Source organism: Haemaphysalis longicornis, unplaced genomic scaffold (assembly GCF_048455015.1).
Source record: "Haemaphysalis longicornis isolate Haplotype H1 unplaced genomic scaffold, Haemaphysalis longicornis Haplotype H1 scaffold_1, whole genome shotgun sequence".
Classification (NCBI taxonomy): Eukaryota; Metazoa; Arthropoda; class Arachnida; order Ixodida; family Ixodidae; genus Haemaphysalis; species Haemaphysalis longicornis.
Genome location: NW_027526203.1, coordinates 275,953,303 through 275,980,167, shown reverse-complemented (window position 1 = coordinate 275,980,167; position 26,865 = coordinate 275,953,303). Strand labels below are relative to the sequence as shown.

Sequence of the window (26,865 nt, the reverse complement as noted above, 5' to 3'; positions counted from 1 at the left end):
TCAAAAATCTCTTTTTACTTTTGGACGGTCTGCTGAATCAAGGGGCAGACAGGCAAAGAAACGGACTAAAATTTTTGCGTTTAAGTAGCCCAGGAAAGAATATCATCTTTAACAAAGAGATAGTCTGTGCATTCATTCAGCATCTCTTCTCCTTTCCTGAGCTTGAAACTTCCATATTCTTTATAAAAGGTGTTGGCGGCCTTTTTTATCACCAGGCCACACCATCTCAATCTTCCTTCACCGACATCACAAATCGGTGATCTTCACACTCCCTTACATTGTTTTTCCGCACCAAATATTCACCTATGTCTCCGCAAGTCCACCTTGACATCCTCATTCCAGCTGTTTTCATCATTTCATCCTTGGTCTTTATCAGAGGGAGCATTTAGATGCACAGCATTGGTGGCCACTGTGATGTTCACTTGACCTTTCAGTGTGCTTGAAATTTCTTCCTAGTACAGTGAACTCTCACTTGAGTGAACTTCAAGGGACCCAAGAAAGTAGTTCAGTAAAGTTCACTAAACTGAATATATATCCGCTTGAAAAAATATGGAACAGCATGGGACACAGCAGACTGCATCATTAGTGTGAAATGCAATTTATTAAATACATAAATATTATGCAAAGCACATAGCAGTACGCAGTAGAACATTTCATTTTGAAAAATAAACAATCTGTGATCTCCATTTGTACTGGTGCTTTTAAATCTCGAGAAGTGATGAAGCTGCCCAGAGAGTCTGAGTTTTTGTTTACTTCCCCTGGCACAGCTTGTTGCTGAGGCATAAAATTGTGCAACTTTCCAAGGTATCCAACAGCCTTGGCTAGAGTTACAGGTTTTGAATCTGTGTCAGCCACACCTCTCATTTCTGCCTTCCGAAATGAGTCCGAGTCCACTGATCAGGTTCGTTTAACTGAAGTATTCACCATTCCGATATTTGTTTAATGGAAATATTTTTGCATTGGATTCCTAAGAAAACAGCTGGGAGCTTTCTCAAACTTCTTTATTCTAAAATATTCGTTAAACTGACGTTGGTACTAAGGAGTTTGCTGTACTCCTGTAAGCTCTTTCGAGTTCTTTTGTCCTGCTTGTGTCCTCGTGGGGACTCTTTTCTTTTGGTTTTTTGTTTTGTGGAAAGGAATGGTCTAAGTGGGTTATGTAGCTAAAGGTCTTACCATTTCTGGTCGTTCACATTACAGGTCATTTGTTTTTTGTTGGATCTATCCAATCTCAAACATGTCCTTTTCAATGTCGTCTTTAAAAGTTTTGGTTCTGTGGTTGTTTTTTTTAACCTTGCACATAGACAATGTTGTCCACTTCCAGATATACTCCTTCCTGGCTGTCTAATATCTCTAAAACCTGCAGCGCTTCCAAAGTCAAGCAAGTTTATGCCTGGCTTCTTTTTAAATGGATGGGTGTGAAGGGCTTAATTGTTCTGTCAAGGACGTTGAAGCTTACAGTGACTAAGAATAATTTAACTTTAATGGCTGAGTGACTGTTCCCTGTGCAGCTAGTTTTGAGACTTGTACAGTGTGCTTTTTGGCAGTGCCTTTACAAACGTATGATTATTTGCTTCATCTACTGGATGTTAAAAAGATGGGGCTTCAAACTGAAAAACTCCAAGCGGCTTTGACAAAGCATGGCTTAAAAATTAAAATTTTTCCTTGCTCATAGTACCAGAGACAAAATACAAGTTCTTATAGTCATATATTATTCAACTATCAAAAGTTGCATTGTACATCTACACATGTGCTGTCTTCACGGAAATAAAGGAAGATGCAAAGCACAAACATCGCAATACTGGCGCTACGGGAGCCCACGCAAACAAAATGAAATCAGCATTTCAATTATTGCGGCTGTTTTTTTTCCTCCCACTTTGCAGTTTACAGTGTATTTTATGCCCGTTACTATAAACAAAAGATACAGTCCCTCTGCCCGTTGTCTTGGCATAAGAGGCTAGATAATCTCGTAGCCAGCCGGAGCCAGATTCCACAAGGGGGGGTGGAAACGTTTAAAAAAATGGTTAGCATTAATATGTTCTTTGTGGCTCTTAGTGTGAGCTCTTGAGCAGCATTCTTCGTCTGTGTTGGCTTAATAAAACGCTCAAATAGTGCACTCTTGACCAGCTCCGCTTTTTAATGGGAAAAAGCGTGCTGTGTGCCAGCTGCTCTTATTCGTATGGCTTAATTTCAGATATGTCGATTTCATTAATTTGATGACTTATGACCTGCACCTCTTCAAGTGGTACTACCCCTTCTCTGGACACAACAGCCCCCTGCATCGAAGGAGGAGGGAGGTTGGCTACTTTGCTACTCTGAACGTGGTGAGCTGCTAAATTTGACTGTTATGATGGTTGCTCAAATCTTGCTCATGTCAGAGGACTTAAAGTGGAGCATCACACCAGGGAGCGTGCGTGCAAGTTTTGCCAGTTGGGTGGCCTGGTGTCTTGTGTATGGCATGAATCATTCCCACTTGGTAACAAGTTCCCTTCTCATATCTTTAGTGAAAGAGTAAAGGCAAGTTTCATACTGATTGAGATCTTTCGTTTTTTTTTTTTTATTAAAATTCTTTCTGCAGTGTTTCAGTATGTCTTTTTCCAAAAAAAAAAAAAATGAAAGCACTGCAAAAAGCACTGCCCCACATAGTCGCCAAAATGCCAAAGGGTTTATCAAATTAAAAGACACTGAAGTGAGTTGTAAATTAACTTTACAAGGCCCAAGCATAGAGCCTATGTTGTGGGTTTTCTTGTCTGTTTTGCATGCATTATTATTATTTTTTTCATCAAATAAGCGTGTTCAATAGTGCCATTTCCATTTTACCACCACCCTCTCGCAATAGGCAATGTTGGCTATGATGACACACTCGAAAACTCAAACGGTGGCATTTTAAACATTGGGAGCACATATAACCCAATTTAAACTGGGCTTGAACAAGCACAAAATTTATGATAGTTAAAAAAAAATAGGTAAGCATTCTACTGAGAGGACTGCGATATGGTACCAAAACACGTTGCAAGTAGTGACATCATTACTGCATTTTGTAAAGTGGCCATGGAGGGTGCCTGGTGTTTCCTTTTCTACCGAGCTTTGAAAATAAAGCAAGGCTCTAGACATTCACTTCATAGGGACGTACGAGACTACATAAAGTTGACGTACGCTATGCAACCATGCAACAGTTTGGTAAATGCACGTCATTAGCACTTCCTTTTGTGGGTATTTCTTGAGGCTTCTAGTTTCGTGAGCTGTAAAAACTTGTTTCAACTTACTTGTCACTTCTTGGCTCCCTTCTTATGATTAGAATGCTGCAAATGACCAGTATGGGCTGTAGTAACAAAGCTCTACAGGGTGGGGGAATTATCTACGAAAATGATAAGCTGTACTCTTTGGCCTCTCGACACATACCTTGTGGATCGGAAGTAGAGATCCCTACGCGTCAAGTGAAGTTGCGGTGAATTTAGGCTGCTGCTCCTCAAATCTCGTGCTTTGACCATGGTTTGGGCAGGAAGGAGGGCTAGGTCTAAACGTCTTTCCTTCGCTTTACCTGCAGGCTTCTTCCGCAGAATTGTGGTTCTCCAAAGGCATGCCAAAGTCCAAGATAGTTGTGGGCATACCAACATATGGTCTGGCCTGGAAGCTTTGCCTCCGAAGATGGCATGGTCTTTCGTCCCTCACATTGGGCAAAGTTTCTGAAGGAGGAGGATATGTCACTTATCCGGAGGTAGGCCTTTCTTGTTATTCTTTCAAAGGAAAATTGGCACTAGAAGATTACCTTATTGCATTTACAAAGCAAAGGAAGACTATCTGACAGAACTTTTTTTTAAGGAATGAAGCTTGATTCTGCATCCTACTTTTTTTTTTCCTAGTTAATTTGATGAGAGCTGCTGCAGTTTTAGTGATTGTTTAACTGTTTCTGAAAATCCAACCTTACATACTGCACGCCTTTTCAGTTATGCTTAAGACATAAGTATCTTCTTGGATGCCTCCACCATAGGTGACCATTGACAAAGCAATGCCTAAGTGCTCTACATGAGTACAGCCAATGTGAAGGCTGGTCCAGCTTCTCAGATGCTTGCAGCTTACAAATAATTTTTTTGTGGTCCGAGGGTCTCCCCATGTATTGAAAAAAAATATTTTTTTAATGCTTATTGCGATTAATTTTTTTAGCTGCTGAAATTTGAAGAACTGCATTTTTTTTTTTTTCTCGCATGGCTATTGTTGTGGCCATTGAAGAAACCAAGCCACAACATTTGCAAACAGCAACAACAAACAGAAAGCACATGTAATTCACAAGAGCTACGGCATGGCAACCACCTCATCCCGCATAATGCTTGGTCCTGGTGCTGCCTGCTGCCCACATTGGGGCAGCCTTTAAAGTGTGAAAAAAGTTTGGTTATACCGGCAGAAACAGTACTGACAATAAAAATTTACCACTTGCAATAGTAGCAGTTGTTTATCAACGCGAAAAATGCCAAAAGTTGTCAGGACGGGCACTCCGCCGCGTACATTTCTTTATGCTACAATTTGTAGCATTGCAAATCGGGGATGGTGAGATGGGAATTGCAGAGCTTGCCTGGGCATATTTTTGTGCAGAGAAAAACACTCAGTTACAGGAATATAAATATAAAATAAATGGATGCTGAAACTTCTGATGAACACGTGTTGTTAAAGAGACACAAACTTTAGCTAGCAAATATTGTAAACAAGTTATCGCACTACCACCTCTAGTAGGCTCTGTTTCAGTTTCTGTTTTGGTGAAATCTTGGTGTACTGTCTGAATCGCGGTTCGCCGAAACACGTGGCTTGTGGTTCCATCGGAGCAGTCTAATGGCCCAGTGTTGAACCAGTGGTAATGCAGATGATACGTACAGCATCAAAATATGTATTATCAGTGTGCCGTGCATCAATTGTGGATGCCTCAAGAAGCTTCTGCGTTGAAGTGCCAGGCTACTTTGACAGTGCAATGGGCCACGTGATCCCGGGTTCTCGCTAACCATGAATGAGATAGTGCAAATGGTGCAAATGCAGCCCGAGGATTCGTGCTAGTGAACGCAAGGGCAATCATTCGGACTTACCAGCAGTTGATGCATATGCGATGGCCAGAAGCGAACGTTGAAGATTATTTACTGATCACCGCGCTGGCACTGCCATTTTCTACACCACCTCCAATTTGGCAGCACCGCATGGGAGCGATTGTCCAGGCACAGGGATCACTCTCTCGCTCTGTGCACTTCATAACGTACTGTCTAACGTTGTGAAAAAATGCAAGGGAAATGGGAAAAGGAACTGCCTGCTTTGTTTATTTGCAAACAGGCAAGGCATTGCTTATTGTCAAATAAAGGTCGGAAGAGCTATGCCGGGGGTGATGTTTTAATGAAAACAAAATTTTTTACCCTTTCAGTGCCCCTTTAACATGCAGAGTGGGAGAGCTATACCATGGCTCTTTCCTCTATTTTCAATCGTAATAAACTCAAAAAGCTATACGCCTACGTCTTTTGCAAAGGATACTGTTGCAAAAACATTTCGCGCATTGGCACCCTTCTCTAATGATGGAAAAATATTTTCCACGTTCAATGAAAAAAATCAAAAACTTTATCACTGGTACTTTGGTACTACCTAACTTTGGCAAAACTTTGGCTCCAAGTCTGGTGATGTATCACCACACTTAAAGATTATTATTCCTCGGTTCATCACCTGTGGAATTTCCCCCAAACTGATTCATCGTTACAAAGACTTGCTAGTGTCTCTGCCACACTTGATGGACATATTTCTGGCACAAAAATTGTACCAGTGCCAAAGTTTTCAATTTGTTACATTGAATGTGGAAAATATTTTTCCATTATTAGAGAAGGGCATGGATGCGTGAAATGTTTTTGTGCCAGTACCCTTTGCAAAAGACGTAGGCGTGTAGCTTTTGAGTTTATTGCGATTAAAAAAAGAGCAAGGATCCACGACTTAGTAGTTCACGGTCATCTGCACCCGAATGATGTTGTTATTCCAGGTTCACAACTGCAACTTCTAGAACATTTTCCCAGATACCACTTACAAAGCAAGCTGCAGTCTTGTTAGATGTATGAGCGGATAAAGTGGCGTTCACACACAGCAGAACTCAATCACTTTCATCTGTAGTCCTCAAATCACGACAAAAATAGCAACGGTTTATGAGGCAGCATGGGAACAGGCGTGTTTGTCAAGGGGTATGGAAAGCATTTGTTCGGTCATCTGCGAAGCCATAGTGGGAGCCCACCACGCAAATGTGCCCTCGAAATGTGCCCATCTTGTGAATACATGCTCCTTTAAAGGGCCACTGAAGTGAATTTGTCAAGCTCCCGTTTTTTCTTGCATTGCGTAGACTGGCTCAAATGAACACACTTTTCATCGTTTATCCGGTTGATGAGTCGGTAATTATTTTATAAAGCCCGAAAGAAGGAAAACTACCATACGCGGTCTGCGGCAGCCGCACCAACCAAAGGCTGTGACGTCGGGAGGAGGCGCACCGTGATTGGATGATGTCCAAGATTAGCATTCAAAGAAGTTTTGGTTTCGGTTCTGTAAAACAACATGCTTGAGAGAGAGAGAGAAGGAACTTTATTTACATTTGACATTATCGTTAGATGGGCATTCTCAATCTCTCAATAATGGTCATACCGCGCTTCTGCCATGTTGTTGACTGTAAAATGCCTAAGAAAAGCCTCCCAAAACGGCTTGGAATCGTAGCAATCACTAGCCGAGGCCTACACATTGGATGAACGCCCTCTGCGTCACTGCAGACGCTCAGATGCCATGCACTTTTCCCCCATATTTGGAGCTTGCCTCACTCATGCCTGTATCGTAAAAAGCGTGTTCCCACCAGGCCAAGGGTCTCCTGATCCTGACCTGTGCCCACTGCCTGCAAGCAGTCGGTGCTTATGGCAACAGCACGCCAACGAGAACTCGCTAGCGCATCAGTGTCAGTCTGCGCGCGTTCTGCAAACTCGTTCGTGGAGCAGTGAACGTTACGGCCAAAAAATGGTGAACTCAGTATAGAAAACATAAGCCGAAAACGAAAAAATCAACTTAAAAAAAAAATGTACCATAGGAGATTCGAACTTGCGATTTGCAAAATAACATACCTAACGCTCCAGACCATTTGGCCACGGGCCAGTGCTGTCAACGATAGAAATATGAAGTATATAATGTATAACCAGTTTACACTTTTATTTAGTTTTAGCATTTCAAGCAGCTTAGGTGACTATTTGTTGTTTAGTGCTCGTGCAGTAAGTGCCCCCCAAATTTCCACACTATCTCACGTCTAGGAATTGCATTTCTTAGATGGAAAAGCGTTCGCAGATGCATAGTCGTGCTGCTGACCGCTGTGCTTGTTCACCCAGTGCAAAAAAGTGCTTCCTGCTCCCTAGTGTTACGCTGTACGGTAAAAGTTTCAGTTGATTTTATTTCCTTAGTACCTATATTGACTTCACTGACTCTTCTCCCACCTTAAAGTGACCTTAGATTTTCCTACTAGCGTACCAGTCAGTGAAGCGTCGCATGTGCGCTTGTGTAGTGCTTGTGTGGAGCAACCTGGACTTGAAGCTTGATACAGAGAAGACACTAGCAAACTAAAGAAAGGCACATTCTTCCATTCACAAACTTGTCATGGCTTAGTTTCAACTGAGCGAACGAATTGCGATGACTCGTCGGCGGCCGGCGGACTAAACGCTGGGCTGACTGACTCTGTCCGATGTTTTGAGAGCTGTGCAGTAGCGCTAAAGCCAAGCCATTTTTTTCTGATGTCACACAAAACGCCACCGAAGATGGGTGAGGATGCAGAGAGGAGGACAGCATTTTCGAATTGATTTTGCTACTAAATAAATTGGCGTAAATGCACTCAGAGTGGTCGAAACATGGCCTATGGACTCTGAACTACAATTTGCACTAGTAATTCCACAATGTTTACAAATCACTTGCGTCCCTTTAAATGAAGTTCTAAAAATCTTTCGTTCAAGCTGCACATTTCTATTAAATTGCTATGTCCGAGAAATGAAAACAAATATTGGGAGTGGTAGCTGCACTGGCATAATTCTGAATTTTATGGCTGTAGTATTTGTAAAAATTGATGTGCAAATGCCATATTGTCATACGATTCCATACGATGCCATACGATTCCTTGTACACTTGATGCACTTGAAATCAACATGACATTGGATGGTAGAAATTGCAGTGGACTACTTTTATGCGTGCTTTCTATATCAAACAGGTCTGTCAGGTGATAGCAAATGGAGGCAAGAGGATATTTGATAAGCAGTCAAAAGTACCCTATGTTGTCAACAAACGTCAGTGGATCAGCTACGATGATGTGGATAGTGTGGAACTGAAGGTATGTGACACTCGGTGGCAGTTGCCCTGTTGCCTTCAAATTGTGCTCAAACTTGCGTTGAACCTTTTATTACATGTCTGCTGGGAGGGGGGCACTGAAACTTTGTGCAAGACATATTGAGAGATTTTTTGTGTACTGTTAGGCCCACATAAAAAAAGTATAATGCCAAGGAAATGACATAATCAATCATTATTGTGACAGGTTATATGTAACAAAATTCAGACGGCATCACAACATTCATACAGATGAAGAGAAAGTCACACTGCCTTATTTCTTAAGGGGGTCAATATGCCTTTTTGCATTAGCTCTGTTTGCTTCACACAAAGCCAACTTGGTTATTTCTGCAAGTAGCCTGCGTCAACGTTACATAATTGCATAATGGAGTAGTCTATTTGGCTTTGGAAGGGCAGGGAAAGGACATACTGAAAAGTGCAGAATTAAACTTGTGTTGTTTTAAGCAGATTCATGGTTGTAACATATAAGGGGGCATGGTTGTGTTGTAATAAGCTGTGCTGTACAATAAGAACATATGGCAAAGCTAAAAGAACTAAAGTTGTAAACATGTATGTCCTAAATATTGCCATAGTACGTAATTTTATAATTATAAGTGGGTCTGACTATAGTAGTGGAAGAGGTGGTGACTGACAATGAAAGATGACCAGTCCTCTGTCTTTGTTTGTCACTACTACTTTGTTTATACATATGTCATGCCATACTGTCTCCTTTGCGTTTCCTTAAAGGAGCCATGAAGACAAAACACAAGTTTGTGTTATTCGAAAGATATCGTGTTTTATAGTGCCCCCAGCGCTTGTCCGAATGCAAATGATGCTTTATTCACTGAGAAATTAATTACTTTAAGTTAAAATTTGGATTTTCCCACTGAATTGTGCGTTTTCGTGTTCGGCAGTGACATCACAGGGCCTTGTTTACCGTTAGTGAACCTAGATGGCGCCACCACACCGCGGCTACCCGTTTTCTGCCTTTGGTTTGTTTGTGGAAAGTATTTGTACCTGGCTTGTTTTGTTCATGGAGACGATCGTTTCATGAAACATGGTGCTCGCTCGACAGATACCGTCACGTAAGACATCGTCGCTTGCGTCAATCGGCCATTGTCTTCTGAAGCAACCCCAAAGCCCCGCAGTCCTGTGCAGCTAAACCAAGCATAGTGCGCACAGTACCAACAGCAGCATACGCCTCAGTACTTCTATGTTTACATGTGCTTTCGTAACTTCCACTGTTTGTCCCACCATTCTTAGGGCATTAAAAAGAATGTGCCCTAAATTTAAGCGCAAATAGCTCGTTCGGCAAGCTTACAAGCTCTGCCTAATTTGTGTTTGCTTTTGCCGCCCTCTGCCAATCGCAGGCTGTCTGGTATGACATCATAGGTTCTGTTGCGGGAAATGAGCTAGTGGGTCGCATGGCCATTCCCTTTTTTCCTAATTACGTAGCTTATTTGAGCGAAGGTTACGTTAAAAGTGGTGTCAGTATGATTCTAACGAGGCAATCTTTTGAATGAACTAAACTTGTGTTTTCTCGTCATGGCTCCTTTAAAGGAGCCATAAAGAGAAAACACAAGTTTGGTGGTGTTTCCCCTTTTCTCCCAAACTTTCCTTTGCAGAAACTTACTCCACCTTGGGGATTTCCCTAAATCTGGTCGATTAACACCTGTCCTTTACTTTGAGTTGTTGATCAGTTCGCTCTCACGCTACAAACGACTAGCCTCCTGGTTAGCTCAATTGGTAGAGCAACCGCTCCGGTTAAGCGGTGGTCCTGGGTTCCAATCCTGGACCAGGACGAATTTTTCTTCAACTGCGAAGTTTCTGAAAAAGTTGAATAGCCTTCCTTTGTAGCCGTATGGCTGCATTGAGGTGGATGTCAAATTTTCCTTCGCAGGAACTTCTTCCACCTTGGGGATTTCTTATAAGTCTGGTCGACTAACACGAAAATGTTCTTTTACGTAAAGGCTTCTGGCATAGTCGTGGGCAAATGAAACATGGACACGACATAGAAGAAAAAATCCCGAATTATGCTTCATTGAGGGCGAATAATGGTGTTTTTGTTTATACTTCAAAAATGATGTGCGCTTCATTCTCGTAATTCAGGCACGAAGTGATTTGACTTGCATGGAAATAAAAAATACAAGACATTTGTGTTCTGATTCAATTTTGATGTTGTTATACAGTCTACGCTCGTTGCAGCAGATCGGCAACCACGGACTTTTGGTTACAACAGACCATTTCTGTTGGTTTGTCTGGTCCCCATGCATTTTAAATGGAGTCCACTCCACTCATAACAGACCCGGCTAGAGCAGACTATCGGCTACAACAGACTAAATTTTAGGCGAAAATTGTTTCGACTGAATGTTTATAGTGGACTTCTGTGGGGCCGGCACCCGATATGCTTTTTCTTTGTTTAGTTTGGCAAGAAAACTGTTATGTCTGGTAACGTTGCTAGCAGCCGGGTCGTTGGCGCAGCCAAGCCAAGCCAGTCCCAGTGGCTTTTTTTTTTTGTGTGTGTGACCAGCGGCATGAGCGGCAGGGTAGCTGATTTCACTGTCGGATAAGCTGCTGAGCATGAGGACGCGAGTTCGATTCTCGGGCGCGGCGGCCGCTTTTCTTATGAAGGCGAAAAGCAAAACCACCCGTGTGTACGAGATTTCGATGCACGTTAAAGATCCCCAGGTTGTCAAAATTCATCTGGAGCCCTCCACTGCGGCGCGCCTCATCGCCTGCGCGGCGTCAGCGCTTTAAACCCTAAAATCAATCACTGTCGGATAAATTAAGCGTAAATAATGTTGTCGAACATGGGTAAAAACAAGCCGACATTGCCAGAAGTACAGGCCTGTCTAAGCAGATGGTTTGCTCTACCATAAAGAACAAGGCCGCTGCCGATAAACGTGACTCCGGTGAGATTGAAAATAGCGCTATCGAATACGCAAAGTGGTGCACCCGGAGGCGAGTGTGCCCTTGTCAGTTTTTTTATGTAGTAAAAAACTTGGGTTCAGTGGAGTTCGGTCTCTATTATTCCCACACATGCATCGTTCCCGTTCCGTTCGGTGAAAAAGGTAAGAAATGCCTCAAGTGTAGGGTTGGTTTCCATCCATTGTGTGCAATCTGTCAGTAACCGTGTGCAGTCCAGCTGCTCTAACTTTCGATTTCACAGCTGTCTGTCATCTGGTTATTTCATAACAGCTGTTTTAGGATTGTGCGAATACTCGGGCGCTTCGAATATTTGAATGAATATTACAGTATTCGAATTCGCTTTGACTCAAATTTAAAATTTCCGATATTTCGAAGTATTCAGGGTGAACGAATATCAAAATTTTGTTCAAGTTTCGGTTTCGTTAGGCAAGCCGCAGTGCCATTGACATCAGTCCTACATCTTTACATGTGGAGCCAAGACAAACTAAGCCACATTCAGAGCGTTGTTAAAGTGAACAAGAATCCTTCTAGTTCACTGTAGCGTTGTCATAGCCTTCTAACGCACGCATGTTCGGCAGGGTGGTCGAGGCTTCTGTTTCATTGTTCCAAACAATGAAACGGTAACAAAACAATCTGTTTGGTTACCGTGTGACACACAGGCAGTGAGCAGGTGCTGATTGCACTCCGCTCCTGAACTTCAGTGGCCATCAGTTGCTTCAATCAGTTAAGTGACATGGCAAATGCATCCACGGGTGCGAACCCAATACATATAGTGGAATCTCGATAATACGATTCTAGGTGACACGAATTTCGGGATGATACGATTTTATGATGAGTCCCGGCGAAATTGCATTATTTGCAATGGGAAAAATTTCGGCTCTCGCGAACGGGCCTGCGCGGCCCGGCGGATGATACGAACGAGGCGCCCGACTGCCGAACGAGCAAGCGACGGCGGTGTACGGGCTCTTTGTTGTTCTTTCTCCAGGAACGGCCGGGCTGTTCTTTTCTGCTCGCGAAAACGCGCCGTGGACTCCACAGGCACGCTGACGCCACACAAACCACCCGCACGCTGCGTGGGACGTGGCCGGCCGCGGCAACCAGGCAGCAGCTTTGGTCACATGTGGTGCAGGGCTCTTGAGCCACCGCTTTTAACTGCTATTTAAAATGCCGCTCAACACACACGAAGTTTCTTGTGCGGTAAATGAGCTAATAATGTGGGCGAAAACGGTGCTATAACAAAATCATCCGCGCCGCTAGTGAAACCGCCCATGAAATATCTGCCGGGGTGCTAAGCCTAAACATCTCCGGCGGAGCCAGCCGGCTGTGTCGAGCGCTTCGAAACTGCCGCCATTAGGCGCACGCCTTCCCATTGGCGCAAATCGTCAGGCTCCTCCCACTGCCACGCGCGTCGCGCTTCATTTTCTGACCAAGGCACAGGCAAGCGCGGGCGCAGAATCGCCGACGCGGGCGTGAAAATATCGCGTGCCCAACGTCGACGTGCACGAATCGCATGCAAAAACGCTCCTATGGTGCACTTGGGCACCGCGAGAGAGGAGACGAAAGTCCAGAAATTACCGTTAGGCGACATGGAGGTTAAAAAAAAGAAAAAAAGCAGAAAAACGTCACGGATTTCTCCACGCGAAAGTAAAAAAAGAAATAAACAAAAACTTTTTTTTCAGTGCTCATTTTTTTGGCCTGTGTTGGTTCATACGAATTTCGGATGATACGAATATTTTTCGCGGTCCTGCGAGATTCGTATCATCGAGATTTTACTGTAGAAATTTTTTATGAAGGTCCCGCCAGGGCCGGAAGCTCAGTGTCTCAGTGACAGGAAGGTCAGTGACACGTGATGGCTGTACGAATTCACTTCAAAAGTATTCGACCCCTAGGACTATTCGCTTCGAATCCGCTTCGAACTAAAATACTATTACTATTCGCACAAGCCTAAGCTGCTGTTTCAATGACAAGACTAAAATCGTTAAAAATGTGGAAGCTGCCTTGTTGGAACGTCAGGCTGCGATCCGATTTGTTTGACGAATAGTTTCTGGAAATCCTGCCTTGTCGTGAAGGGATTTAAAAGAGCCAAGCTAATTCTGATGGCCACGACTGATGTTTTATAGCTGGTTTATATTTGCGCCTAGTTATATTCTTGCTTTATTTGCTCAGCTTATCATGAGTCTTTACACGCTTGACTGCATGCGCTAGGCCTTTTCTAAGTGCCGGTGCTAAGCTTTGGAAACGGTGTTTACGCGATTATTTCCCTTCGCGCGAACACTGTGCAGAGGTGCTGAAGGCGTGTAAAAAGAACAAAGTGTATGTACTATCAGGGGTGAGACAGCTGCGCATATTGCGCAGTTTTGATACAAAGTTGTTTTCCTGCACCAGGCTGCTCCAAAAGCTTGAAAATCGGAAAAATTGCGCCAGACTGCTCCAAAACAGTATGAGAGCGAATTATTTGAACGCTCCCGTCAGTTTCAGTGGGCGAAAATGCTTTCTGACGGCATAATTTTTCAGCACCCCTAAGGTGATGGTGTTTGTAAAAGTTTAATTTATTGATCAATCAATAAAAAACGCATAAAATTGTCCCAGAAAGATTTTTCGAAAGATACAATATCGTGGTGCACATGTTATATTCTGTACATTTTTAAAGCTTTTCCATCGAAAACCATCGCAAAGTCCTATATAAAAATACTAATGTTTACTGAGGTGACAAAACTTGTTCAAGCTGATGAAAAAACGGCAATTTTTGGAGCGCCATACCTCCGGAACGACATCACTGGGCGCCGCATTGGAAAACATGATCGGCGGGCGAAGCAGTTACTCGTGGTTCAGGCTAGTTCACTCTAGGTCAGGCAGAGTGCTATTTGAAGATTTCTACCGTGGTTTCGGTTATGGGGGTGGGTACATTTAGTTGTTTGATCTGTTACGGGAAGTTGCGCCGCTCGGAAGACTGAGTTCATCAAAAACAACGCGGTGCCCGCGAATTTGCCATGTTTCGGCCTTGAGTGTGAGGCGCGGTGCGTGCCTGAAGTGAAATTTCGGACTTATTGCGGTGTTATGAAACGCTGTTATTGCTGCCTTTGACAGCGAGCTTCCTCTGGTACAAGGAATACAAGGACTCTGGTAGAACATACTTTATCGAAAGGCTATTTCAGTGTTATTTACGTTCAAAACCGATGAAAAAGTGCACTCCCCGCCCCCTCGACTTGCCAAAAATTTGATTTTTTAGGCACATAAGCTGACATAATAAATGTCGTTCACTGCTCCAAATCAAGGTTCTTCTGCTCCAAAATCGAGATTTCGCTGCTCCAAAAACTGCTCCCAAATCGGATTCAGCTGTCTCACCCCTGTACTATGTATATGCAATATCGGTTAAAGTACCCACTAGCTCATACCCCCCCCCCTTCCCCCTCGGTTGGATACTGCATACTTCGGCTACAGCAAACGTTTTTTTTTTCCGGATAAAGAGGGTTCATTGTAACGGGCGTAGACTGTATTTGTCTGTCATTGTACATGTGACAAGTGTGTGGCGCCCCCCATCCCTGATATTCGTTGGCCGCTAAGTTCAGTGGCCCCACCAGGCTCGGTGGGCAACCTTGTGTGTGGCCGGGCAATAAACACCTCCGAGCACGGCTGCTCGAGGGTCAGTCACCGTCACCACCAGCACGCTGCATGTCGTCTCTCGGCTGGAGGGTACCCCTACCCTCCCAGGTTCACGAACGCGGGACTAGATCGTGACACTGGCGACGAGGGAAGAAGCCCGCGGAGCGGCCGAAGCCACCGTGAACGCCGCCACCGAGAACGCCGAGACACCGCCCCCTCAAGCCAGCCGCCATTACGCCATGCCGCTGTACGGGAGGCTCGAGCCGTTCGAGGGTGAAGGGTCCGCCTGGCCGGTCTACGAGGAACAAGTCGGCGTGTTTTTCCGGGCTAACGACACACCCGAGGCGAAACAGCGCGACATCTTCCTGGCCAGCTGCGGGACCCGCGTCTTCGCTCTCCTGCTCGACCTGCTCAAGCCGGCCACGCCGCACGACAAGTCGCTGGGTGAGCTGCTCGCGACGCTACGCTCGCACTACAGCCCGGCTCCGTCGACGTTAATGGAGCGTTTTCGCTTCAATAACCGGAGCCGCCGAGACGGAGAGACGCTCGGGCAGTTCGTCGCAGCGCTGCGAGGGTTGGCGAGCGGCTGCGCCTTCGGGGAGCAGCTCGACTCGCTGCTCCGGGACCGTTTCGTCTGCGGCATCAACGACCCCGCCATGCAGACGCGACTCCTGGAGCTTCCCGACCCCTCGTTGGACGACGCCGTGAAGGCAGCGCTGGCGATGGAGGCTGCGGCCAAGGACGCGGGCGAGCTAGCACGTGCGGCCGGCTCATCGTCGGCGGAGGCGGCGGTGAACAAGATGGCGGCACGGCATGGCAGGTGCGTTCGCTGCGGTGGTGACCACCCCCCATCCCAGTGCCAGTTCGCGCAAGCGGAGTGCTTTGCGTGCGGAAGAACTGGGCACATTGCTCGGGCGTGCCAAGGGGGGACGACGGCGGACGGACGGAAGCAGCAGCCGGCGCCGAGCACAGGTTCCGCGCCAGCCCACGGCCGAGGGAGTCGGCGCAAGGGTAGGCGGCAGGGGCGTGCGGCAGCAGTTTCGGGTGCAGCGGCTAGGCTTCACGTCGTGGCCGAAGACCCGCAGATGTTCGACATGTGGCACGCGGCCACAGTGCAGCCGCCGGTGCCACCATACTGGCTGACCGTCGAAGTCTGCGGGCGCCCCATCTCCATGGAGCTGGACACAGGGGCCAGTGTGTCTGTCATGGCCGGGAAAGTATTCAGACGCACCTTCCCTGGCGTGGCCGTCGAGGCGTCGGGCGTCATGCTGCGCAGCTACTCCGGACAGCTCGCCCAAGTCGAGGGTAAAGCCCAGGTCAGCGTCCGCCTTGGCGACAGGGAGACCACCCTTCCCCTGTACCTGACCAAGGGGCCGTCACCGACGCTGCTGGGCCGGAACTGGATCCTGGCGTTGGGCGTGAGGCTGCCGGAGTACCAGGAAGCAGTGCATGCAGTGGCAGACGGCCCGAGCCTCCTGACCAAGTTCGAGGCCCTGTTCCAGCCCGAGGTGGGGACATTCACCGGCCCGGCGGCAAGCGTTGAGGTGCCAGAGGGAGCACTGCCCCGTCCAGCCCGACTGCATGGACGGCGTCATCGAGCAGCTGCTGCACCGGCGAGAGGCCGGCACCAACGGCGTCGGGGTGCTGGGCACCAACGGCCGCCTGCTGCACCTGGTGGTTCTGGGTGCCAGGGTCAGTGCCCAGAAGGTGGCGCAGGCTATGCGGCAGGTGCACCCGCAGGGTTTCCGGCTCGACGTCAAGGCCCAGTACGCGCTGGATTTCAAGATCGACGGCGACGTGGGCCTGCCGCACAACTCGTTCCACACGGAGCCCCTGCCCCACAGCTGCCTGTGCGTGTACACCAGCCAGCCGGGGCTGGAGTACATCCGCGAGAGCCTCGAGAAGACCCTGCTAGCCAACCTGGAGCAGGAGGACCGGCTGCCCTTCCACGGCCTGCCCCTGGTCATGGTGTTTGCGGGCCAGGGGGACTGCCTGCGCGAGGAGGGCATCAACCGGGCCAAGAGCCTGCAGTGCCCCTTCGTGGACGACGGCGGCGGCCTGGACCCCGTGCGGCTGGAGCAGGCGCTGTGCGCGCTGGTGGAGAGCATCGAGCGGCTGCACATCTACCAGGCGCTGCCCGCGGTCGCGGGGCCCCGGCTGGACATGCGGCTGATGCTGTGCATGCTGTGCGGGGGCCCGTACGCGCCCGAGCAGGTGCTGGCGCAGCCGGGCTGCCTGGCCACGGGCCCGCTGCACTGCCTCAGCCCGGACTCCTTCAAGGGGAGCCAGCTTCACCGACCGCTGCCAGCACAGCACCAGGGGCTGGTGCTACTCGCGCCACTGCGGCACCACGCTCAAGTCCTTCGACACCTGGAAGGCTGACAGCTGGTGCGAGTGTGACACAGGCAGCACCTAATGCTGCCACAACGGCCTCGACACCTGTGCTCCGGCGGAGTGAGAGACTGCGGAGACCTCCGGACTGGTACTTGCCGGGGGGGACAGGTGTTGTTTTGTGTTTGTGTAGGACAAGCAAACTTGGGGGTGAGGGGTGTGACAAGTGTGTGGCGCCCCCCATCCCTGATATTCGTTGGCCGCTAAGTTCAGTGGCCCCACCAGGCTCGGTGGGCAACCTTGTGTGTGGCCGGGCAATAAACACCTCCGAGCACGGCTGCTCGAGGGTCAGTCACCGTCACCACCAGCACGCTGCATGTCGTCTCTCGGCTGGAGGGTACCCCTACCCTCCCAGGTTCACGAACGCGGGACTAGATCGTGACAGTACAATTGTTACTTGCCTTGCATAAGGAGAAAAATAAAAAAGGGGACACACAGCAGGGCTTACACTGTACAATGAGAGTTTTGCGGACCATTAAAATTTCTCTGCAGTTTTCTTGGAGTCTGTGGTAGTGGCTAATGCAAAGCACAGTTCAATGCTGACCCATGGTGGCTGAGTTTTTGAGGCATGGCAAAAAATAAAGGCCCTTGGGCTAAGGTTTTAGTGCACCTAAGATCCCCATAGCCCTCCACTTGGCTTACTTTGTAGTCTAGGTGTCCATTTGGCTTGTGCAACTCCAATTCGGATTTGAACTTTTTTGGTGTCCAACAAGAGAACTGCTGCTGTATGTAGCACTCTCTGTGGTTGCGTTTTAAATCACAGTTGTTTTGTGCACTGTCCGTGACAGTGACATTTAAGGAAAACAAACATATGCACTTCTGGTAAGCTAGAACAGCTCATTTAATCAAATTTTGAGCTATGTTATACAAGGGGTACATCTTCGTTTGGTGCTCAGGTGGCAACTGACTGTCCCGCCGTTTGCCCTTGTCATGCTGCTGACGAAAACCTGAGGATCGGCTTCAGGGGCCGGGCTGTATACGCAATCCCATTCTGCGCTTTGTGCGCGACATGTGTCGTGTACAGCTCGAAGTGCTTTTTTTTTTTTTTGCCAAATTTTTTCTTCCTTTTTGTCTTTGCACCCAATACAGGCCAAGTGGATCACCTCGGAAGGCTTTGGAGGGATAATGACATTCAGCCTCAACTGCGATGACTATGCAGGAACTGCCTCTCCAGAAGGTGTCAGATTTCCACTTCACAAAAAGATCAAAGAAGTTGTTGAGCAGCACTCAATGGTCTAAGAGCTCACAGCAAGCGGGTTGTATTTTTTGGGCAAATGGCTGTTAATAGATGCAAGCCTTGCATTTCCTTTGTTTGATACAACGACAAAGTACCACACTGCCAGTATTGTGTGCTCTCGAGCACTCCAGGGATCAGGGATCGCAAATTCACAAGTTCAACATTTTAACATTGTCAGTTACATGCCGTAACCGGTGAGAAAGATTATAAAGCTATTTTTTAGAGAAAACAACGATGCTTTTGTTTTTGTTGGTGTTTTTTTTTTTCATTGTAAATAGTTTATAGCATGCACTAAAAGCAAATCTGAGGCACCTAAGCTTAACTATGAGATTAGCCATAAAAGCTGAATTTGGAGATCTATTTCAAAAACGTTCGCTGTTCGGCATGCCAGCTTCTCAGTGGTACCACTACTTTGTGGTACCACTACTGCGATATGCTGCCTATGCATGATTGTTTTGGACTTCCTGTTGATTAGAGGGTGCAGATGCTGAAATTTAGTGTCAGCGGTGAGTGCAACGACTGCGGAAATCTTGATGCACTCATTGCGGGCCCTCCTCCTCACTCAGTTATAATCAAATGGTCAGAGGAGGAAAGGCACACCAAGTATGTCTGAAAGTGCACAATGAAAAGAAAATTCCTGTGCTCTGTAGAAGAGCTGTGTGAAGACATGAAGCTGGCTGAAAGCCCGTGTACATGAGAACGCTTATCAATTGACCGCAGCCCCAGTCAGAGTGGAGTTTTTTGTTCCTGACTCCACACCCTGATCCGTGTTACGAAGTATTGAACCACGTTTGAAATTGCTGTGGCGTGGAAATATTTTTGTAAAATTTCTGAAACGAACACACAGGTGTGGTGACTGAGCCTTATTGCGCTTGACGTGTGTATTTAGGCATCAGCAAGACGGGTGAAAAGAGAGAGGGTTGGGGGAAGCAACAATAGCAACAGTGTGACATCGAGATACAGTGAGTGTATTGTGATTTTATGTTTAAAATGGTGAGGGAAACTTATGGCAAGCTGAGCTATCATCTGTGCAAGTGTAAATATTGAAGGACACGACAGGCATTGAAGGCGAACAATGATCAGGGTCAAAATGAAGCAATCTCTTTGTCAGAAATGAAGCAATGCCGTTAAGCTGCGAGTGACTCTGAGTAATTACAGAGAATTAATAAATTGACTGAGAGGAAACGCTTGTCGATCTTGGAAATGTTTTCATTTTTATCTTGCATTCAGTAAAATCGTCTGTTGTCGGTTGGTGGTGCCTCTGCGGCCGTTGCTGTGAAGCATCCTGAATGCATCCACTCCAGTGTTGTTCATGTTACACCATCCCAGTGATGGGATGAAACCAAGGTACCAAGTAAGACCATCCAGTTCATTGTCACCAATCAACGTGATCAGTTTGGGGCAAATTAAGTGGTAATTCACCCAGAAGCAGCTATCTTTGTCATTTCACATCACCTACGCTTGTGTTAGCAATAAACTTCAAATGGAAAAAATGTCATGTTGGTGTTGTTCATCCAGGACTACGAATTCTCAAAAGTGGCCTCAAACAATCTAACGAACGGCCTCTAATGGTTCTTTCGGCAGCACGATGCTGAAGTTGAAGCATAGGTCGGCAAAACAGAAAGAACTCACTCAAACTCAATCACAATTTTTTTCATTCACGCTGTACTCAATCAAACTCAGACTCAAAAAGCTGGTCTGTTCACAAAATCACTCGTACTCACTCATCAAATACTCATTTGTAATCATACTCACTTGTACTCAAACTCATTTGTCCTCACGAGTATTCGTACTCAATCTGTACTCATGAGTACTCACCCAGTACTCATGAGTACTCAATCTGTACTCATGAGTACTACTCATTCTGCAATCATGAGTACTACTCATTCTGCAATCATGAGTACTACCAGAGTCCTTCAATGCTTTACTGGTCACGAAACTCCCCCGTAACTCAATGGGAGAGCTTCATATGCTGCGTTTGGCCGCCGCGCCGTGGCGCCACCCTCTCACTGAGGTCACTCCTCGGGCGGCGTTGCGCTGGCTCGAACGGCGGAGCCGCGACGAGTTGTGTTTGTTTTGTGCGGGAAAAAAAATGTATCGTGCATATCGCGCTCTTGCGATGCGACTTAAGTAGTGCAACGACGATGCCGAACATGTGTTGCGTCCCGGGATGTCGTTCCTTGTACAACGATACCACAGAAAATGTTTCCTTGTTCTGTTGACCGAGCGACGGGCAGCTGTGTGATAAATGGAGGGGCGCCATTCCAAGGCAAGCAACGGGAGATTTCAGCTTCGATTATAAGTGTGCCGCAGTGTGGAAATGCACTGTGTGTGAGAATGGAAAAAGCAATGTACCCTTTTGAGAGCATCGTGGACCTAGAATTGTACAAGGCTATCTTAAATCCGGATTTTTGCCATATCAGTCAGTTTGTAGCGGTGCTTCATTACCTGTTTGCAAACTTGTATTACCTTGCGCTCAGGCTCGCGTGTAAAAAAAGCTTTGGGACGTCCTTGTGCTTTTAACTTTCATATTTCCGCGAATTATCCCTTAGGGTTCGTTTTGTTTGTTTTGTAATCACGCGTGGCCGATTCCGGTTTCTTATCTGGCGTTTCAACCGGAGCGCCCGTTTTCTCTTTTTGTCGCACGTCCCGTCGGGCAATACAGTCAACCCCGGCTATAACGAACCCGGATAGAGCGAATTATGCTATATATCGAACAAAAATAATTCAGTTACGGAAATACATGGGAAACATATTCCTTATAACGAAGTTCACATCCGATATATCGAACTCTGGGCGCCTAGAATGGCCGCCAAAATGCATGATCTCGGAGCGGCGATTGAGATGTGGATTGGCCGCGACTGAGACATTGCGCCTCGCACGGAGCGACGTGACGCCCAATACTTTCCGAAACTGTTTCCGATGCGCGGGACTCGCGACGGAACTCGCCCAGTCAGTGAGTGCGGACCAAAACAGCAGCATCGGTGAACTGTGGGAAGAGCTCGCCAACGTTCCCGATGATGTCGCCAGTGAAATCCGTCCGACGCTTATAATGAAGCGCTTTCGGCAGTCGATGTGCTCCGCCAATGCTTCTTAGATTTTTGAGGAGACGGACTCGAACTAACTGGTGCAAACAATGTTTTGCGTAGAGAATGCTATACTAGTTGAAGCCGCTAAAACGAAAGTGAAAACAAAAATCACCGTTTTTTTTTTTGCAACGTGGACAGTTAACGCGGAAAGTAGCTTTGATAATAAATGGGTTATTTTGGTCTGGTAATGGCTACTCTACTGTGTTCGTTTCTGCATACGCGGATGGCGGAGTTGGGGAGGGGGCGGTGGGATCCCGCGAATTGCGAACTCGTAACGATAAGCTCGTTATAGTCGGGTTCGGCTATATCGAACTATTGGATATATCGAACTAATCGCGGTGCATATTGCAGTTCGCTATAAACGGGTTTGACTGTATTGTTTGATATGGAAAGGGTGCCACCTTGTCGGTAACTTGATTTTTTGTTTCTTCGACACTGTTCTAGATCCTGTTTCCATGGATCTGAAATTAATTTTCTTATCTGGCGTTTCAACCGGAGCGCCCGTTTTCTCTTTTTGTCGTACGTCACGTCGGGCAATATTGTTTGATATGGAAAGGGTGCCACCTTGTCGCTAACTTGATTTTTGGTTTCTTCGACAATGTTCTCGATCCTATTTCCATGGATCTGAAATTAATAACGTTCCGAGAGTAATGCGTGCATAAAAAACGCCGCGCAACTTACTTTATCGACGTTCATCTGTTCAAGTCACACTGCGGACTGCTTCTTCGACGTTTGTGTTTCCTTCTAGTCTTTTGTAGTGCAGGAGATCCCTAGGTCACTGCGTTCAGAAAAGCTTTGCGTCGTTCTTGGCTACGTGGCAATATTCTGTTTCCTCCGTGTGCTGCACATCGCAGCGAGAAAAAACAAATTTTTGTGCGCTGGACCACGCTCTTTTGTCACCCTTCGTAACATTGAAATTTTTTCTTGCGTGTGATAAAATCAGTTTCATTGTTCTTTTTTTGCTTCCTGTTTTTGCAAGGATTGCAAAGCGTGGAAGCAGAAAGACACATGGTGCAACATATATCTCTTCGTGTTTTGATCGTTCGCGTTTCTGCAGCGTTTTTAGATACAGTAATACCTCGTTAACTCGAAGTCGTAAAAACCAGGGAAAATTTCGAGATAAACGGATTTTCGAGATAAGCAAAGTTGCGCTAATCGCCGGGAAAAATGAGTGCTCTTCAGAAAAATCTCTACTACTTACCGGCTCTTCAGCGGCAGTTTCTAATCTTTCTTCTCGTGCAGGTTTAAAAGAGAAAAAAATAACATACAAGAGACTTTAACCGGCTGGGTTTTGCCGCAATGCCATTTTATTTAGCAGAGAAAAACTGCCTAATGCTCGTCTGCTTTGCGGTCGTACTCGGGCCTTGGAAGGCGTCCTCCAGCTTCTTGACGCATCGCATCAGTCGATCTTCCCCGCCGCTGCACTCGACCTTATTTCGAAGCAAGCGCAGCAAATTTCTCGTCTCAGAAGATGTCGGCACCTCTCGAGGTGGTTCGTCATCGCCGTCGTCTCCCTCGTCCCCTACGTTAGTGGCCGTTTGAACGATTTCGGCGTCCGTCATTTCTCCGGACACCGCCACATCCTGCTCACACAGCGCGTACTCCATAAAAGTCACGTCATGGCAGGTGCGGCTAAATAAGAAAAAAAAAAAAATCGACGGACTTCAGGCGTGGCAGCATCGCGCGGATCTTGTGAAATGGTCCGGCGGCGGAATTTTCGTTCCACTCCCAGTCAAGATTTCGAGTTATCCGCAATCCGACCCAAAAATACTTCGAGATAAAGGGAAAAATATACATGGGACGTATAGGAAAATGTTCGGTGCCGCGGAAAATTTCGACTTAGCCGATTTTTCGAGATATGCGAGTTCGAGTTAACGAGGTATTACTGTATTCTCAAGTATGTACCCACTCATCGAAACGGCAGCACTATTGGGCTATCTCTTTTAGCGTTCTGTGCATTCCAGAGCAATCAACGGATTCATTAAGCGTAGTCTGAACCACGCGTACTTGGTTTCTTTCAGAATTTTTTTTTTATTGTATTATCGACCCGCCGCGGTGGCTCAGTGGCTAAGGCGTTGCGCTGCTGAGCACGAGGTCGCGGGTTCGATTCCCGGCCGCGGCGGCCGCTTTTCTGATGGAGGCGAAAAGCAAAAACGCCCGTGTGTACGAGATTTCGGCGCACGATAAAGATCCCCAGGTGGTCAAAATTAATCCGGAGCCCTCCACTACGGCGCGCCTCATCGCCTGCGTTGCGTCGGCGCGTTAAACCCTGCAATCAATCAATATTGTATTATCGATAGGCCCGCAGCAGTCCGTGACTACACAGCTACCGTGTGTGTAGTATTTACAACTTTGCTTTAAGAAAAGAAGCAATATAGATTTAAAAATCCGTAAACATGACGGCGCAGCGCTTGTGCCAGAACACACAGAAGCCGTTGCCGTTCGCGGCCGAAGTCTACGGTAACTTTCTTCGAAAAATAAAACCCCATTGAATGCAGGTGATAAACACAATAACTGGACTATTCATCGTTAACTACTACGAAAAAAAAACACTTAATCAGCGCGAAGACACCAAAAGCAGCGAGCGTTTGCACGCCAAGAGCTGGCCAATACGCCGCACGCGCGGCGGCTGGATGACCTTCGTGCGGCGGTGGCGCTTCTAGTGGCGCGCGCGGTCCCTATATGAAGCGAGCGCCGAAGTTTCGTGACCAGTAAAGCATTGAAGGACTCTGGTACTACTCATTCTGCAATCATGAGTACTACTCATTCTGCAATCACGAGTACTACTCATTCTGCAATCATGAGTACTACTCATTATGCACTCATAGTACTCAATCTGTACTCATGAGTACTTAATTTGTATTACTCGCGAATAATCAACTTATCTGCACTGTTAGCTAGGTCGTATCTCGAATGAAAGACTAAATAGAAAAAAATAAAATGTTTAATTGATTAGAAAAACACAGGATCGGGCTCAGGGGAGCTCGGGGCTTGTTGGTGCGGCCGTGGCCGTAAACTGCTGTTTTCTGCATGTCTTCGGGTGGCAGCTTTTGTCGTCCGTTTTCGTTTCCAGGCGCGCTGATACTCTCCTAATCGTGCTCCAAATCAGAATTGTGCCTTCCCCCAGGCACAATGAAGCGTTTCTGTAGATTAACGTCCGTTCGTATCGAGATCACTGTCCGCTTATTCACAGATGCTCGATGCTGGCGTTTGTTTTTTGTTGTTCCGGATACTAGAAACTTCATTAGGAGGGTGTTCGTCTCATTGAGCTTCGGTGAATTTCAAATCTGCTTTCTTTTATTGTGTGTGTGCCATGGGATTCACTTCGTCAAACCTGAACTTGACAGTGTTTACGGCGTTGCGTTAGTCGCGCCGCTTCCGTCGGCGATTGTGTTCGTGTAACTCGTCGCGTGCTTGATGCATGTGGGGGCGTAGACGTCCGGTGGCGAGCTGCGCTGTGTAGGGATGGCATAGTTCGGCGTGTTGAGGACGTTGCTTGAATTGACGTGTGCGTTGCGTATGATGCGGGAGCCGATTGGCTTTTCGTTTAGTGTGCGGTAGCGGGGCGTTTTCGTAGGGTGGCATGGCTGATCGGTCAAAGTCATTGCGGCTCCGTGCTCGCAGTTGCCGTGGTTGTTTCGGAAGTGAAACCATTGTGGTGGGGAAGCGGGGGTAGTTCGTGCCGTCCGTTCGGTCCCACATTCCTTGGCGTCGCAAGCGTGACTTCATTGTTAGGGCATTCGATGCCTTCGTCTGGATCGGGTTCATTCGTTGTCGTTTTTGTTGTGTCCGTGTCGTCGCTCAAGCCCTCGTCTTTTGCCCGTTGTTTCGAGAATGCTATAATCGCTATCTCTCCCATACAAGCAGGCTCCGTTCGTCCCGAGTCCGCTTGCTCGTGGTTGCGTCCTCTTGTACGAAATAGTGTTTATCGTGTGAGTCTCGGTCGGAGCGCGGATGCCGGGGATCTTGTTCGTTCTGGCTCGGACATGCCGCATGCGCTGGCCGTGTCGTTGCTCGTCGACGGACCTACCTGCACGAGTGTGATGTCGTTCGTCCGCTGGACTCGGGCTCAAGCAGCGGGTGTCGGAGAGCTCGTACGTTCCGGTAGGGTTGAACCGCGTGCGCTGGGTCTTTTGTTGCTTGTGGCCACGTGATTTCTGAGGTTGTAACATTCGCTGGCCAAGTCGGGATAGCAGCAGCGCGAGCGGAGGATGTCGCGAATAGCAGTTTCTTCTGTGTGTGCTGGCTTGGTGGCGTTCCATGCGCTGTGCATTTCGTTCGCCGTGGTCAGCTCGACTGGTTCAAGTTGGATGTCGTTCGTCACCTCTGGTGCGTTTCGTGCGCTGTGCGCCTTGTTTTATCTAGGACACTCCCCTATAATTGGTGTGCGGTCGTTCGGCACGTATGGTGCATTTCGGGCGCCGTGCGTCTTGCTCGCTTGTCGGGGCCATATCTAAAAATCCGGATGCGATGTCGTTGGCTGCGTGGACCGGCGCCGGGACAGCACGAAAGAGGAACGGGCGAAAGAGGAACGGACGACACTGCAATACCTCGCGCTACTCAGCGCGAAGTTGCAAGTTTCACGGCGCAACCGCCACAAGTACTCCCTCCCTGATGTGTTTACGTCTTGGCTAACGCTTGCGTGTTCGCCGATCCACACGGCGGACCAAAACGATTATTTGGACCGCGGTCCGCGCATCCCGTGATAAGACGTCACCAGTTCGCGCGCCGCCGTTGGACCGCGCAGGACCGCGGCCTTCGCGGTCCAAATATTCGCCGAGGCTTTTCGGCCCGCAGTCTCGACGGCGGACCACGACATCATAACAGCGGCCGCGTCGCGTGGGCGGAGCCGCATCCAGTTGCGCCAATAGAGAATAGCGCGGGCAGCGCGGCTGTTTCGAAGCGCTCGAAGGAGCCTGTCAATCACCCGCGGTTGGATAAGCAACGGGCTAGGCTTACAATCGCGACGCATACTTCATTCGCGCTTTTTCTTGAGTCCTGACTCTTACTAGTGCGATGTTAGCTATGATTATCACTTTGTTTCACGCATGTGGACCTCAATTTAGGGAAGAGTTCGGTTCCAGCGAGCGGTGACGAGCCGTATGCAGTCCGGATCGCCCCGCCGTCGCCGCTCGTCGTGTCGCCTTCATGCGAACGACGGCGGCGGCTGCGTGAGCACGCCCGCCCGGCTTGCATGCGGGTGGCCGTTATTGTGGGGATGAAAGGTTTCGTGCAGGCTCGTGCTTTACAACATGTTGTCGCGGCCAAACGGCG

At 47.5% G+C, this 26,865-nt stretch overlaps 1 protein-coding gene across 6 annotated transcripts in view; it reads left to right on the top strand.

Annotated features, from left to right (window-relative positions):
- The window catches only part of LOC144146348 (chitotriosidase-1-like), a 29,911-nt gene extending 9,911 nt beyond the window's left edge, over window positions 1-20,000 (top strand). For 3 of the 6 annotated variants that reach the window (XM_077678320.1, XM_077678306.1, XM_077678313.1), the window contains exons 5-8: window positions 2,192-2,321; window positions 3,545-3,715; window positions 8,231-8,350; window positions 18,355-20,000. In XM_077678320.1, coding sequence (XP_077534446.1) covers window positions 2,192-2,321; window positions 3,545-3,715; window positions 8,231-8,350; window positions 18,355-18,504 — 571 coding nt within the window. In that variant the 3' untranslated portion in view covers window positions 18,505-20,000. Of the gene's footprint in view, window positions 1-2,191; window positions 2,322-3,544; window positions 3,716-4,227; window positions 4,453-8,230; window positions 8,351-10,243; window positions 10,304-18,354 lie in introns of those variants that run through there. The other 3 variants (XM_077678332.1, XM_077678336.1, XM_077678327.1) reach the window with 3 other exon arrangements.
- Window positions 20,001-26,865: the final 6,865 nt, after the last annotated feature.